At 40.9% G+C, this 16,274-nt stretch overlaps 1 protein-coding gene across 1 annotated transcript; it reads left to right on the top strand.

Annotated features, from left to right (window-relative positions):
- Nucleotides 1-3,566: 3,566 nt before the first annotated feature.
- Nucleotides 3,567-15,924, top strand: ISY1 (ISY1 spliceosome associated protein). The gene is made up of 11 exons (XM_075096721.1): nt 3,567-3,899; nt 4,174-4,196; nt 5,481-5,532; nt 7,256-7,321; nt 8,031-8,073; nt 8,241-8,353; nt 9,063-9,180; nt 10,051-10,173; nt 12,484-12,593; nt 13,712-13,798; nt 15,254-15,924. The coding sequence occupies exons 1-11, from the start codon at nt 3,741-3,743 to the stop codon at nt 15,359-15,361; spliced, it is 1,002 nt and encodes a 333-aa protein (XP_074952822.1). The 5' UTR covers nt 3,567-3,740; the 3' UTR covers nt 15,362-15,924.
- Nucleotides 15,925-16,274: the final 350 nt, after the last annotated feature.

Raw genomic sequence — 16,274 nt, 5'->3', positions numbered from 1 at the left:
ACAGGAGAAGGAACAGATCAATAATGTGCAGCTATGCTAGAGTAAAACTGAATTGGCACTATTACTTATCTTCTAGCTCTGTGTTACAGCTAACTAGTTAAGTATCACATTATGGTTTTCTATTTTGGAAATAAGGCTGTTAGACATGATGCAGTCATGCAGTAACGCCCCAGAAGGTTGTGCTCTTCCAGCAACAACTTACGCCTCTGGCTTTCAGCAGACTACAGCACACAGGTGAGACTTACAGAAGAGCAGTAAGAACTCAGTTGATGACCTAGAAGATCCCAATGAGGAGTCTTGCCTTGGAGTGTTTGAAACCGTAAAAGTAGGCATGCTACCTGGTAATCTTTGGGTTGTTTCAGGAAATCTGATACCTAAAATATGTGTGTCCAAGAAAATTGTGATGGTTGTGGCTGCTGTGTCACCTCAGGTGAATTCCAGTCAGATTGTTGTTGTTTTGCAGTGGGCTGCCATAGCAATCTAGAGTTATAACACTTAATGAAATAAAGATTTATAAAGAACTAAAGTTTTCAGCCTGGGTTTGATGTTCAAAGCCTGTGGAAAACATTGAGCCATGGTTCAGGGAGAAAAAAGATTCTTGGCAAGAACATGAAGTATAAGGTGGCTAGAGCGCAGGCGCCTTGGCTGGCAGCAGCTGACCTGAGCAGGTTTGAGAAAGGCTGACTTGGTGATGCTGCAGAGATTGAAGGAAATGGACTGGTGGAAGAAGCGTCTTTATTTGAAGCGCTTAAAGAGGCAACGCTCTTGTACTGCTTTGCCTAAGCAGAAAAAACCCCAAGTATTTGCTTCTGCCTGGCCAGCATGGCATAAAGGTGTGGAAGGCAGGTTCCACAGAGTGCAAAACCAAAATAAGATGGTGATTGCTATTGCAGCGGTCGGGATGCTTTGGCAGGATGCCTTCTGCCCTACCTACTTGCTGAAGAACAAAGCCTTTAAGTTTTTGTGGAGCTCAGGAGTGGGGAGGAGGTTCTTGCTGAATTGTGTGGGTTATTTTGAGTGGTGCACATGTGACGTGTGTTTAGGTTTGGGTGGGGGGTGCGTAGTAGCTGCTATTGGAGCATGAATGTACTTCTGAGTCTTAAACATGATTGCCAAAGCTCTTGTAAGCACACTTGAAATGAGTGGGTTGTCTTGGGGTAGTACAGATAGCCTAATCACAGCATCTTCTTGCTCAGCCCTGGGGTAGGTTAGTATGGATTAACTGAATCCTTACATACAGTTATCTTAGTTAAACAGTAATAAAGCTTGAAGCTCTGTGATGACAAAAACCTAAAAGTCTTTGGGACTTAACCTGTAGCTAAAGAAGCTGCTGTGTCAAGTGGTAGTGCTGGTGATGTCTACAGTCTGCTTTTCCATTCCTGTAGACCTTTGTGATTAAGCTTGGCTACACAGATCCTGCAGCTACTGCTTCTTAGTACTCTGGTGCTTAACTGCTGTGTTATCACTGAGTAATTTCTTCTGTGTCTGAAAAGTAGTAGTGTTCTCCAATAATTTTTTTTTTTAGCAAAGAAAATGGGATTTGAAAGCTGAGAAGTACAAACCAGGATGTAACTTCAAAAAGGAGGAAAGTATTCCAACTGAGGTGTATCTTCCTAGTCACCTTTCTGTAGAGAACAGTTTAGAATATTGACGCTGGTACTTCAAGTGTCAGGTGTTTCCAAGTTAAAAAGATGAATATGCAAATAGTGATTTCAGAAACTCTAGCGACTTGGAGAATCCAAACCTAGTATTTTATTTGTTCCATATTAACCTATTTCGCTAACACTGAAGCATCTCCTCATTCATTTTGAAGAATAATCCCCTGCAAACTTTGGCGTAGTGGTTTTCATAGATCTGGTGGATTATATGGATCAGAAAGGCTGAGAGAGAAATGTGTAATAGGTTATTTTCTATAAACAGGACTCTCTAAAGGGCTAGCATTTTCTGGAAAGGGAAATTTTATTTTATAAAAATTATTGAGGCATTGAATAAATTCTCACTAAAAACCAGCCTTCCCAGTTGTTTTTTAGACCAGCTGCAAAGGTTTGACATAATGGCTCCATTGAGAATGAGATACATAGTCTGTGCACAGTAAGGTGCTTGTGGCCTCAGTCAGCAGACTGTAGAAGTCGAGATAACAGGAGAATCTGCTGACTGTTAGAGGCAGCGAGGCGTACTGTGCGGGTTTCAGGCACGGTGGGCACTTCTCTGTGTGCCTCTTCCTGTTAAAGCGAGCCTGGTATGTGTGCCAGCGTTTCTAAATCCATGTCTTGTAATGCTGCTGCTGTGCTTTGAATGCGATCTATGAAATGCCTGCAAAAAAGTACATTTCCATTTGTAAGTGGAGAAAGTAAATGTAAGGAAAAAAACGAAAGGCTTTTTTACTGACTTTTGGGTTTGTTTTTTTTTTATATAAATTTTGTGCACTCATACAGGAGACAGGCTCTGGCTTTCTTTTTCAGAATGGCTAGATGTTCCTTGAAGTATGGGGGGAGCAAAAATGCTGGATTAGAGCACTGTGCAGAGATATTTGGATTTCAAGTGAAATACTTAAAGGCTACAAATTATTAGCAGGAAAAATAGTTCCTATTTTATATAAGACTAACAAAAATTACTGTGCAATACAAAATAGCTGGGGGTTCAAAATTTTGCACATCTCCTACTTGGAGTATTCTGAAGGTTGTGAGCCAGGCAAGCTAACTCTGGGACTCCTTTAGCACATAAGCCATTTAACAGTGTTCCAAAGTGTTGGGTTTCCTGCACAGGCTACTGTTAGCCATTCTGAAATGTGCTTGCTTCCTTGGTATAAACATAGTGGCACCTGTGGAAGAGTTGTATTTCCTGAGCCATACTGATATCCTGAAGAAAATGGAATTTTCTTCTGAGTAATAACAACAAATCGTGTGAGCCTGGCAAAGCAGGATTTGGTCGCCAGAGAAGAGAGCTGAGAGATAGGGAAGCATTTGTTTTACTACTATATCCTTGAAGAATTGAGAGACCAATAGAAGGGAACATCCCACCCCAGAAGACGCTGAGAACAGGGTGATAAAGTGTATAGTCAAAGAGAACAACTAATTGGGATGTTGATAAGAGCTAAGTGTCCTTCAGGTGAACTATTCTCATTATAATACTAAAAATCATGCCCATAGACCAGACCCACCCCACCCCCCTCAAATCAGCCCCTTACTCCTTGAGCATACATGGCAAATTTAAAGGGAGCTGTACTTTTAAATGACAAAGAAATTAACAAATTATTAGCTGGGGGCTGTGAATATTAGCTGTGACTGACACACTTAACTGTATAAATGCCTTGTAGTTTCTCGGTGCACTGTGCTTTGTTAAGTTACCACCTAGCACCTGTCTTTGTGCAAAAATGAACTGAATAAAATACCTCCGCCCTGTGCGTAGTGTGGCGTTTTGCACCCAGGGCGAATGGACCCGCTCTTTGGGTCACAGCAGCTACGGTCTGCGCGGGCAGGGCCCCGGCCCTGGAGAGCAACGCGGTACAACCGGGTCCAGCTGGCGGGAAGTGAGACTCTTGACACCGCGTTAAAAACCGCTGCGGTACGGAAATCTGACGTCTGGAAGCACAGACCTGTTTTCACAAACTGCAGTTTGTGAGACGCGTCGCACCCGCAGCCGAGCCAGGGCGGAGCTCCAGCTGCACCGCAAAGGAGAGCGGGACCCCCAGCCCCGCGCGAGGTCTCCGCGGCTTCGGGGAGGAAAAAGGCGCTAGACGGATGCAATTTGTAGACACCAACTGTGACGTAGCTCCTCGCCCCTCCGGACGGTGTGTGCGCGCGTGCGCGGTTGAGGCCGGTTTCAGTTCCGGGGTGACGGCGCGTCTCCTTCCTGGGCCTTGCTGGAGCGGTTGGCGGTGGGCTCCGGTGGGCGTCATGGTGAGTGCGGGGCCTCCGGCGGGCCGCGCTGTCACCACCACTGCCCCCGGGCCTCGCTCCCCGCCGGCGCTTTCGGCCGGCGCTGGGGGCTCCGTGGGGAGCCATGCCGCTCCTGCGGCGGGCGGAGGCCGGGCGGGCAGCTGGGGCTGGTGAGGGTGATGAGGTGGCCGGGGGTCCGTTCCCTCCATCCAGGCGCTTAGAAGCGAGGGTGGTTCGGCGTGGGGCCGGCCGTGAGGCGCTGCCTCATTAACCACGCGTCTGTTCTCTCTTTCAGGCTCGGAACGCGGAAAAGGCCATGTAAGTGTGTCCGGGGCTCCGCCCCCCCGGGCTGGGGCTCCCGGCTGGGACGGGCCGCCGCCCTTTTTCATACTCTCTGAGCGGGCACTTCAGCACCAGCACCGCTTGCTTTGGCCTGAGGGTAGAGAGAGACCTTCCAGCCCCGGGGGTAGAAGGGGTACGAGGCATCTGCGCACCTGGTGGCGTGGAGCTCGTGCAGCTGTGCGGGACGGTGCTGTGCTAACCAGCGCCAGGGAGAAGCTCCAGTAAGGGTTGGATTAGAAACGTGGTGAAATATGTTCTAATGAGTCCTTTATGGTTTTAGGTAGTTCCCATTTTTGGAACAGAGATGCCAGGCTAAATAGGAATCTGTCAGCATTAGTTTAAATATAATTATTCTTGCTTGGGAGTGGCTTGGGCTAAACCAATGCTTTTAAACATGTTTATTTTTGCGTTGCCTTTCTTAAGTACTTTTCAAATAAGTTAGTAGACCACATATTTAGAACTACTAGATTAGAGTTTCTTCAGTACATTTGTCTTATGTTTCTTCTTTTCCCTAAAACACTTTCCAAGCTTGTAACAGTAACTCAGAGAGCAGCTGAAGGGTTTACAGCAATCGAATACCTTGCGAGGTGCTCTTTTATGGTGATGCTCTCTGGTGCATCTGGGGCACTGGATTAGATGGTGTGATTTTCATTCTGGAAATGCCTCTCAATAGCAGATGGAGCCTGGATAATTGGCTTAGGTGCAGGGTATAGGCATGCTTTTAAAGGTTTTAAATGTGCTCAATTGTTCTGTGCTTTTTACATAATTATTAAATATCTAGTAAATAAATAAAATTGTATTTAAGACTGGTGTGTGTAGTCTCAGCTCAGTTGCAAGAGACTCAAAATATTTGGTAATGTTAATAAACTCGATTACTAACTGCTGCTTTCCTTACCAAAGCTGCTTTTTCCTCTTGAGTTTTTTGTTTGCATTTTGATGTATCTCCTGCTAAGATATGTAAACTTTATGCATGTACTTATAACTTGTTAGCGTCCTTTTGCCGCTAATGTGTAACAGGCTGGCTGTGCTAAACAGCAACAAAAATACCTAGTGCCTTACCAGGATTTATATTTATCTAAGAAATTAACCACTGAAGATTTCTCATGTTGAAGAAGTCACTAGCCAGAAGAGCTAGTCAATGAATATTTTCAAGCCTTTCTTTTCTACAGACTGTAATTAAGTCCATAATAAACATCCAGAGCAAAATTTGTTCCTGTTGGAATGTAGATTTGTAAAAGTAAATCTGCTTCTTTTCTTTAGGACGGCCTTGGCAAGATTTCGCCAAGCTCAGCTTGAGGAAGGAAAAGTTAAGGTATGATGTAAAAAAACCTAAAGCTTTGTTAGCTCTAGTCAAGAGTGGAATGGAAGCCCTGTACAGAGCTGTGTGACAGCTGTCAGAAAGGTTGTGTGCCAGGTACAGGTATCCTATAGGAGTCTGACAGAAATACAGGGGCTGTATTTCACAATGCCATGAAACAGAAATAGTAAATAGAAGTTTCTTAACTGAATAGCCTGTTTAAAAATTTATGTCTGTGTATGTTTCAGAGGTACATTGGCTTGGCTGCTTAGACGAAAGTGCAAATTGAGCATAATTTTTTATGTCATGTTGGTAGAATATGTAATAGTTTGGGGAAAAAAGCAAACTACAATAATGCTATAAATAGAGGCAGTATGCTGAGCAGGAGATGAAAATTATTTCTGAGACTGAAGTGATCTTTGGTAACTACTTATGGAAATTGATGCACATACACTTATTTTTACTGTCAGTAATCACGAGGTTTGCTTGGATTTCTTCCCAGAAGAGGTAGAGAGAAATCGTTCTCATAATCTTGTTCATTGGTAATATTCTGACAGAACAGTAACCACGATGCAGAGGGCCTTCAGGATCAGTGTGAACTTGAGGTTTGTGTGAGACATAACATTGGCATGTTATTAACACATGATAGCTGCGCATCTGTTCATAATTGTCTTCGCTGTCATGCAGCTTTTTTTATTTGATGGGTGTAGGATTGACCAAAAAAAATGGACTTAGCAACTTTGTAATTTAAAAAAAACCCATCACTGTAGTGAAAGAAATAGCGCCCCTAAACCCACACAGAACCTTAGAGACAGATTCTCAACTATCTGTGGATATTCCTGTACATTTTTCACTGAATCATAACTCAAATTGCAAGAATATTTATGTGAGGTTCAGAGTACTCTCAATAACTGTTTTTTGGACAGGTTTATAATTTTGGGTAACTGACGAAGGAATTCTGGAAACTAACTGAGGTGTCCTATATTTGTGCCTTAAGAAATTATGTTTTACACATGAGTTTGAGCAATATGAAACACTAAAGTGGAAAATAACAGTTTGGGAAACTGTTGTGGAAAAGATTCCATGAACAACAGCCAGAGAATAAGGTGGAGTAGAGTTCCTGTATATTATGCAAAGTAAGGCTTTTTAATATATAAAAGGTAGAGCTATGAGAGTACTCTAGGGAAAGACAAAATAACTGCACACAGAGTCCTAGAGGTAGGATGAAGTATTAGTTTGTGTAAGCAAGTCGAATGTGAATAAGGTTGGGGGGAAAAGTGTTTTTAGATAAACTGTAGCTGGAGAGTACAAAAAATAATCTTGGGAAAAAATTACAGTGTTTAGGTAGTAGCAATTGAGAAAGGAAGGCCTAAACTCAATAGCTACTTGGAAAATCACAGATTTTATTTAGATGCTAGTATACTGAAAATGATGTAATTCAGCTGTCCTAAATGGAACATTATTTGCATTGGAGGAGACTGGTGTGATTTGAAAAAAAGGGTGACAGATTTTGTTTTGAATAAAGTGAGTTTAAGTAGGTGGTTCTTTTTTGATAGTTTGGCAGGGCTGTAAATGATCATTGTTTTCCACTTAGTAAAGATTGGTGGAAGCAGAAGGCACCAGAGCTTGGTAGCATAGTTTGGGATTAATCCAGCAATAATGTTTGCATGAAATGCTGTGAATATATTAAATTAATGTTATATTAAAACTTCATGGTGTGTGGCTTTCTGTCAAACAGGAACGAAGACCTTTCCTTGCATCCGAGTGTAATGAATTGCCTAAAGCTGAGAAATGGAGGCGACAGGTAATGTCAAGCTATAGATATTTTTCAATTCTATAGTAGGTAGAAATTTAGCACTTCCTTTTTAGACAGCCTGCTTACAATTTTTTTTTCAGACTTCTTCAGTATGCTGACAGTTATATCACAGAATAATTCAGACTGGAAGATCATATAGTTCACCAAGGTGGTCAAAGTAGGACCTACCACATCAAATTGCTCAGGGCTATGTCCAACTGAGTTTTTAATATCTTCAGGGATTTGGATTCCAGAGCTTATTGAGGCCCCTGTTCCATAGTGTTTGATTACCTTCTTAATGATTTTTTTCCCCCGTAAAATTTAATCCAATTTTTCCCCATTCCAGCTTGGGTTTGTTGCTGTTTGTCCTATTGTCATGCACCCCTCAAACAGTCTGGCTTTGTCTTCTTCACACCCTCCACTAGGTAGTTGAAGCTGGCAATAAGTTATTCCTTTTTATTCTTAAGGCAGATCAAGCCCACTTCTCTCTCAGCCTTCCTCTGTACTACATGTGCTTCTGCCCTCATCACATGTACAGCTGTAAAAATATCCCCGTGTAAGCTTCTGAGGTACCATATTTGTGTCTGAATAAAATCTGTGTTGATATTTGAGATTGATAGGCTCAGGTCCATTTACTAGATCAAAAAGCCAGCTTAGAAGTTAGATCTTTCTGGGGTTGTTTTCAGCCTTTTTCACTTCCGTGTTCTTATTTAACTAGATCATTGGGGAAATTTCCAAGAAAGTGGCGCAGATTCAAAATGGTAAGATTTTTCTAATTATGTTTTACTTTTTTGAATCTCCTGTCCTAAGCAGTTACAGTAAAAATCGTATTTCATATGAACTATACTGTTTCCGTTGCATAAATTCTTAAATCTCTCTGGTGCTTCTGGTATGCCACATAACTTATTGCCCTTTTCCCCTCTAACAGCTGGATTAGGCGAATTCAGAATTCGGGACCTGAATGATGAAATAAACAAACTTCTGAGGGAGAAAGGACACTGGGAATTCAGAATAAAGGAGCTAGGAGGTCCTGATTATGCTGTAAGTATAGATTATTCTGTACTACAAGGTGGTTCTGCTTACAAGTAAAGTGACTAATGAGAAAAACCTGTGCAATGTTTAGTTAACCACCTATTTCTTGGCCAACATTTATTAGAGAGGAACTTATTCAGCCCCTAAAAATGTTAGGTTATGTTAGAAAAAATACTTGTTTCCATGGTGAGCAAATCAGACTTTTAATCTGGAACACTGTTTCAATGGGTCTTGCCTTCCTGTGAAGAGTTTGCAGCAATGGTCTGATTTTACCCATCAGTAGGTGTTTGTCTATATCAGTCTGCAGAAGGGTGTTCACTTGGCTCACCTAGTTACTGCTGAAAACAAAATGTTGGCTCTAGCTCTGGCATGCTGAAACATCAGAAGTGTGCTTATTTTCAGATTTAGTAGTGTTTGTTTATCTGATACCTGAATATACTAGTACAGAGAATAAGACAGGTTTCGATTTTTTTGTGAAGGCTAATCTGATGTGGGCAGTCTGTGGTTTGTATGGTCATTTTAAATGTGTGATTTGTAGTAAAGGTAGAGAACCTGTGTATAAATGAGGTATGAGGGCGTTTTACTTGTGGGGTAGTTTGAACTGGTGTAGTGTATCTCCTTTCTTAATCCTTTAATCTATTAAGATGTCCAGGAAAACAGGAAGTAGAAGATGCAAGAGGAATAAAATTTTAAACAATGAACTCTGTTTATTTTCCAGCGGATTGGACCAAAAATGTTGGATCATGAAGGGAAAGAAGTTCCAGGAAACAGAGGTTATAAATATTTTGGCGCTGCAAAGGATTTACCAGGAGTTAGAGAACTTTTTGAGAAAGAACGTAAGTAAATAGCAACTCTACCCAGAGTGAATCTACATAGTAGTATATCTTGAGTAAAATGTCTGCTGTAGTATGTGGGGAATGCTAGTAACAGTGTATTCTAGCCTATGTCTTAGATCAGCTAAATGAAATGCTGAACACAAGTAATTAATTAAATGCTATTTCTTTGGGCAAAGAAAATAAAAGAAATGTAGAAAAGAGTAAAGTCTGTTTTCTACTGGAAGTTCTAAATAGTAAGGACTGGTGTTCTGTAGAAACTTCCCAGCATAACAGGTTAACTTTATCGATAAGTTCTAAATAGTACTCTGAGTTCAAAATTTAAAAATAAAAAAAAGGAAGTTGGCTTGAACATAATTCTAGAAGCAGGAATCAGCTTTCATAATAAGAAAAACTAGACATAGGTAGATAAAAATTTATATATTGATTTGTCTTAGAATAAATGGGAATTACATGGCCCTCAAAAGTGAGACAAGCCTACTGAATCAGCTATTTCTTACTTGCTATCTGCAAAGAAAAATTATGGGAAGTACTACTTGATCTGAGGGAGCTTGGGACAGTTTTTTAGTTCCTTTCATATAGTAGTCTTGCTTAGTACTGGGACTGTGGTACAGGGAGAAAAACAACCATATGCATGACGGTGTGGAGTTGCCACTGCGTGGGAACTGTGAAATATGAAGCATTGGGTCGTGTATTTAAACTGACTTGTGCAGGCCAGAGTAAAATACCGGTACTCCCAATATTGACAGCAGTTCAAATCTCACACTGGTTCTTAGCTCACAGCTGTAGTTGCTGTGAGGCTGATAGCTTGCTAAGCATGCCTGGTTGTGGTCAGGATGGACCTGGATGAATGACAGTTGTGTGTTCTTTTAGCCCTCCCACCACCTCGGAAAACTCGAGCTGAGCTTATGAAAGCCATTGATGCCGAATATTATGGCTACAGGGATGAAGATGATGGTATTCTGGAGCCACTGGAACAAGAACATGAAAAGAAAGGTATGTGAGATTCAAAACCTGCATAAATCAGTTGAAGAAGGGGGGGTGATGGACTCTGAAGATACCTCTTTATTCCCCTGTGAGTGTTGTCTCTTGTGCTTAGCTGTCAGATTTCATCTGTCACATAGGTATCCTGATCACTGTTGTGTAAGGCATTTCAGGGGTGAGCGAGCATGCTTTAGAGTTCACTTTCATCTTTACTACTGTTAATGATTTATATTGTCAACAAGTGATTCGCTACTGAAGCAAGATCTCCCTTTTCCCTCCCCCACCTTTTCATGCTTAAGAAGGTAAGAGTAGGTTGCAGCAGGGAGATCTATGGAACTCAAGTGGTTACCTCTCTGCTTTGTGAAAACCAACTGTACCATCTGTTTCCTGTCTCACCTGATTATTTATCTGTAAACATAGCTGCTTAGTTTCCTTGGAGGTTAGAGGGGACCTTCTGGAAACCCTGAAGTCTAGGTGGCCTATGTTAATTTATCCACATGCTGTCTATCTTGGAACTTCAACACATTAGTGAATCTTTTCCTTTTGAAACCCTTTTGGGTTCCTTTTGGCATCTTCTGGTATTTGTGTAGCTTTAAGCGAGAAGCCACCTACCACCTTTAAGAGCTTAGCTGTTTTCTAAATAGTTCTTTCAGTACTTCTGGTGAACATGGTCTGATCCTGGCAAGTTTTTGCTGTTTGCATTTTGTGTTTGTTTTATAATAACTTCTTCTGAAGCTTCAGCTGCAGGCAGCTCCTCAGTGCGTGTAGGAAATGTCATGGTACAGGATCCTTTGGCAGGCTTTTCCATAGAACGCAGCAGATAAAAAAATCAGGTTTTGCTTGAATGGTGCTTCTTTTTGATTACAGTTATCTCTGGAATTAGAGACAAAAACATTAAATGAAACTGCAGGAAGCGACTTGTTAAATGATTTTAAGCTGTTGAGCTTGTATCTTATTAATACTTAGTATCTCTTGGTGTGGTCATCCACTAATATTTATCCCTTTTCCATGTGTGAGATCTTCAGAGTATTGTGTGTTAGAGATCATGCCTTGTCAGTTAGATTATAGGACAGGGAGGAAGAGGAGGATAACAGAAATATTTCACTTATGTGTGTCCTGCAGCATAGCTTAGAGCCTTAAACCAAGGGAAGGGTAGATGGCTGGCAGACAAGTGATAGTGTAAGAAGGGAAGCTGGGTGGTGCAGTGGTCCCTGAAAGGCGTCCCATTCTGCGCTCGTCTTGCACACCTTGCGAATTGCAGACAGGAGAAGTAGCTCATCTGGATTCATATGGTTATTTAAGAAAATTATCATCTTTGCCGCTTGAAATAACAAGGCTAGAGGTGCTAACAGAACCAGTAAGTGTACTATTAATGCACAATAGTGAAGATTCTCTTAGGGTCACATGTTGTCTAGGCTCTTGTAGTTTTTACCTTGTTATCAGAAGAATAAAATTGTTGTGACACAAAGTATTGAAAAAGCTTCTTAGTTTGGGCACCTTTTCTGTTACAAAACCACCTAAAAATGCAGTTATTTGCCACTAGTTAGATTTTTGCCTTTTCAGGGAGAGTATTTTAATCTCTGAGAGCCAGGGGAAATGGCTGCTGGTTTCCATAGTTGTAGGCATTTCATACTGTCTAGTTGCATTAATCTTGCAGGTCCCTAGGGTTTTTAGGTACTGGTGATGTCACTAATTAAGCTTCTTAAAGCTTGTTTTAGCAGGCTTACAAGCGCTCTGCTGTGTAGTTGAGAGTAGCCGCCTAACAGCTCATAGCTAGCAGGGAGTTACAGAATTGGAATCGTGCTACAAAAGAAAAGAAATACACTATGAGATGAAATGAGACTTAGGTGGGTGGTCACTCTAAGGAACATAATCATGTTTAATTACATGGTGATCACATTCCTATAGTTTTTGACGTGCTACAAAGCTATGAACTGCTTAGCCTGGTCCTGAAAACCCCTGTTACTCAGTTCAGAAAGTAGGTTGATATTTATCCATGACGTTTAGAGTCTAAAATATACCCAAATTAGGGCATTAGCAAGTACCACACTTTCACAACTCTAGCATTGGGTTTGCTCAGACTACATTGATCTATTTTATTAGATACTACATCAAGGTTCTACAGTAAGTGCATGTTACCAATGCAGAGGATTTAAGCACGAAGCTTAAGTCTGTTGGAAGAGCTTTTGAAGTAGGAGGGAAAGCAAGGGAGGTCTAACTTCAGTTGCTGCAGAACTGCTGTCAAAGAAACAGGGGCTTCAGGTGGCCCATGCTGCTTTAACTTGCTCTCAGATACACTTGCCATTTTCCTTTGCTAACCAGTTATAGCAGAAGCAGTGGAAAAATGGAGAATGGAGAGAGAAGCACGGCTTGCAAGAGGGGAGGAGGAGGAGGAGGAGGAAGTAAATATCTATGCTGTCAACGATGATGAGGTATGTGATGGCTAAGGTGATGTGACATTTCTTGTCTTCTACACTGCCTTCTTGGAAGCAGAGGTATTTTGCTGAGAATCTGTCTGCTGCTGCATTCTACTCTTCTCTCTGCCTAACTTACTACACAATTGTCCCTGTTCAGTAAAAATCAGTACGCTAGTAAAAATGAGCACGCTTGGCTCTAAGTGTAGAGAGTGATGAAAGCTGGCAGCTAGGGGAGACTTCATATGCGAGTGAGAAACAACTAACTGCTGAGACCTTGCGATTTAACTGTCACTGCCTGGAACGCTGGTATTTGTAAGGTAGTGTGTTGTTAACACTGATCAGTCTTGCTTCAAAGTACGATCTATATCAGTTACAGCACAAGTAGATTTGTGTACAGTATGATTTCACACTGTCAATGCGTAGCAAAACCAAGGGCTGCCAGGGTCTTGTTTATAGTTGAATCCTGATACAGCAAGGCTTTGCTGATGCTGTAGTCACTGGTGTGACATGGCTATTGCTGCTTTATTCTTCCTGCTCCCAGTGCCAGTAAGGGAAGTGAGGGACATTGCCTGGCCTCTTAGAGACCTGTAAAAGGTGTAGTGGAAGCAAGTCGTTATTTTGCAGTCCGTACATAAGTGTGTTTATCACAAGAATAAAAAGGAGATAGTCCATAAGGTAAAACTGGTGGTTCTTTCAGTATCCTGTTTTATTTGTATTATATCATGATTCTTAAGCTGAGCTCTCAGGTGTGAGAAGGAAGCAGTACAGAGGTGTACAGGGAAGTGGTACATATATTTTTAAGATACCTGCTTGTTTCTTAGTTAGCTAGCTCCTTTTTTTTTTATAGCTTTGCTATGGCAGCCAGAGAGATATGGAAGAGGAGGGAATATAGCTTTCCATTCACACTCATGCCACAGCAGAGGGAAAGGAACAATCCTGAAAATGTCAAGGAGCAGGATCTGAATGTGATGCTTGTTATATTCCTTTGTCGTTTGGTCCGATTCACCTAGTTCTTGTGTTTGTAGCATCAGTCATTCTCTATCTGGTTCATTCTTGGCAGAACAAGTAAAAAAGGTGTTGGTGATGAGCGCTTCAGTAAGTAAACTTGATGTGGCGCTTTTTTTTTTTGTTAGTCTGATGAGGAGAGTGGCAAGGAAAAAGAAGGTGAAGAAGGCCAACAGAAGTTTATTGCACATGTTCCAGTGCCATCTCAACAGGAGGTAAGACATAAGCAGACTAAGTTGCAGAATTGCACTCTGGCTTTTGCAAGACAGAGATCTTAATTTGTGCCAGGTCATCAGTAAAAATGTCCTTGATTTGTTATTTTTGTGACTTGGCTCTGCTGCTGTTTAATCCTCTTGCAAACACTGTGGGACTGGCCAGCATTATGGTACCATTGCTATACCCCTTTTCATTTGAAAATTTCAAAAGCCTTCGTAAGTATTACATAAATTGGAAAGTGTTGTGGTGTTACGGTCAAGCTAACCCTGGTTACTGTGCTTTGCTGCTGACAGTCTAATTTTTAATTTAATGGGATGATTTCTGAATTGCTCTTGTAAGTTTTCTAAATTATTTGGGTGGCATGACCTTAAATTGACTATTATACTTTGAAACTGCTCTAGGGTATATATTACCTTAATATTGCTAGGTTGTTTGAAATATAACTTGGGCAAGAAGGTTCTGGAGTTAGGTATCTTTCGGTAGGCACGCCTTTACATCACACAGATAGCATGTGGCAGTTTGTCCCCTGTTGTCATCTTGTCAGATAACAGTGCTGTATTCTGTGAAGTCATGATCCTGCACATTCAACAAAATATGCATGTAATGCCTTGTCAAAACCGTAGGAGAGAAATAACGATTAAAAACTTTGCTCTCTGGCAGATGATATTCTTTTAATGAAGAGAGCATAATTGAGAGTCAAAACTGGCTTCCTAATATGTAACCACTGATTTACATAGAAATGTCTTCTAATTAGACAGTAGTTAGTGTAATCTTTTCTCTCTTTTAGTGGCAAATCACTCCATACCTTATGCCTATGGAATTATGCCTTCTAGATGCTAAATTACAAAAAGCTAAGGTTCAGAACATCTATTTTTGAGAGATACTGTGTGCGATTTGAACAAATACAAAATCTTTATTGAGATTAAAACAAGTCTCACAGGTTGCTATTAGTAGATCTTTAAAGAACGTGCTTGTTAAAGACTCAGGTATTGCTGGCACTTCTGGACAAAATTCAGGTGAGAGGTTTATAGCTGTTGCTAATGTGAAAGGTACACTTGCTAAACTCTTATTTCAGGGGCGTGGACTAGTGTGGCATAACTCCACTTGTCTGCAATTGTTAAAGCTATATCAGAGGCAGTTGTTTGAAACAAAATTCAAGTGACTGTACTGAGAGTAAAATAAAATTGCAGCTAACGTCCTAATTAAAAAGGGTAGGAGCAGAGATCTGAAATGGAGGCCTCTGTTTTATTCCTACTTTTGACTTCCATGAGCTTCAGCTGAGTATTAAAAAAATACTCCTGGCTCATCTTAATTCAACTAGTTTTATGCTAATACACACTTGTAACTTTCACAGGCTGTTTCCTATGTTTTTCTTCCTCCTGTCTTAATAGCTAAGGATGCTAGGTTTCAGCATCTCAGTTAAGCTGAATGTCATCCTGTCTTTTTATTTGCAGATTGAAGAAGCTCTTGTACGGAGAAAGAAGATGGAGCTTCTTCAGAAGTATGCCAGTGAAACCCTTATGGCGCAAAGTGAAGAAGCAAAAACACTTTTAGGATTGTAATGTTGAACCAGTATGTCCTGGGTTTTATATAATCCATTTTAAAGCAACAGGTTGATATATTCTGGCAGCAATCACTTTTAGCTCTGATAGTCACTTTGGATGTTAAGGGTAAACTGGTGAAGTTTATTCTGTAGAAGGAAAACCATCATTTTGGTTTATCCACTGAGATGACTTGCACTGCAGTGCTGAAAAAGCTCAAACCTAGGTTAACCTGTGTCTTACGTCTTCAGCAGCTGTCTCCGATCCTTTCACTTTGTAAAAGGATCTGTGCAGGTGTGCCTTTTGCAGACAGAACCACAAAACAGAGCAGTTTACCAGAATAGCTTTAGAGCTATTTAGAGTTTAGAGATACCTTGATGGCAGATCTTATGAGTGACTTTGAAGTTGATTTGATTCTTTGTATAACACATGCAATATGTCTACAAACTGTTACCCTTTTTGTGGTTTGTAACCATGCCTGGTTGAATTGCTTAAATGCTGGATATTTCAGCAATTCTTGTAAATACTTTCAACTTTGCAATACCTTGTTCACATATTTTTAGTAAAACTTATTTATAACCTGATGTCTTGTTTCATTCTAGCTTGAGGGATTGTGTTGTTTCCTTGATTGTAGTCAAAGAATGGGATCAAGAACAGCCATCCATGTAGGGATGTGAAGCTCTGCGTCCCCTACTGCTCTTAGCTTGTGTATCCTGTGACAAGATGCAGATTACAGCCAAGTCTGTTTGCTAGTTGCCAAGTCTGTTTGCTAGTTGCCTGTAAGGCTCTATCATTACTATCATTATACAAGTCTGAATGAATGAAATTTTAAATTGGACATCTACAGCCTGGGAATGGAAGTGCTATCTAAGGAATATAGCATTTAACAACCAAGTAACTGTATCCAGGACTGATTTGAGTTTTTAGATGCTCT

Source organism: Phalacrocorax aristotelis, chromosome 6, assembly GCF_949628215.1.
Source record: "Phalacrocorax aristotelis chromosome 6, bGulAri2.1, whole genome shotgun sequence".
NCBI classification, from domain to species: Eukaryota; Metazoa; Chordata; class Aves; order Suliformes; family Phalacrocoracidae; genus Phalacrocorax; species Phalacrocorax aristotelis.
This window is presented reverse-complemented; position numbering and strand designations above follow the sequence as displayed.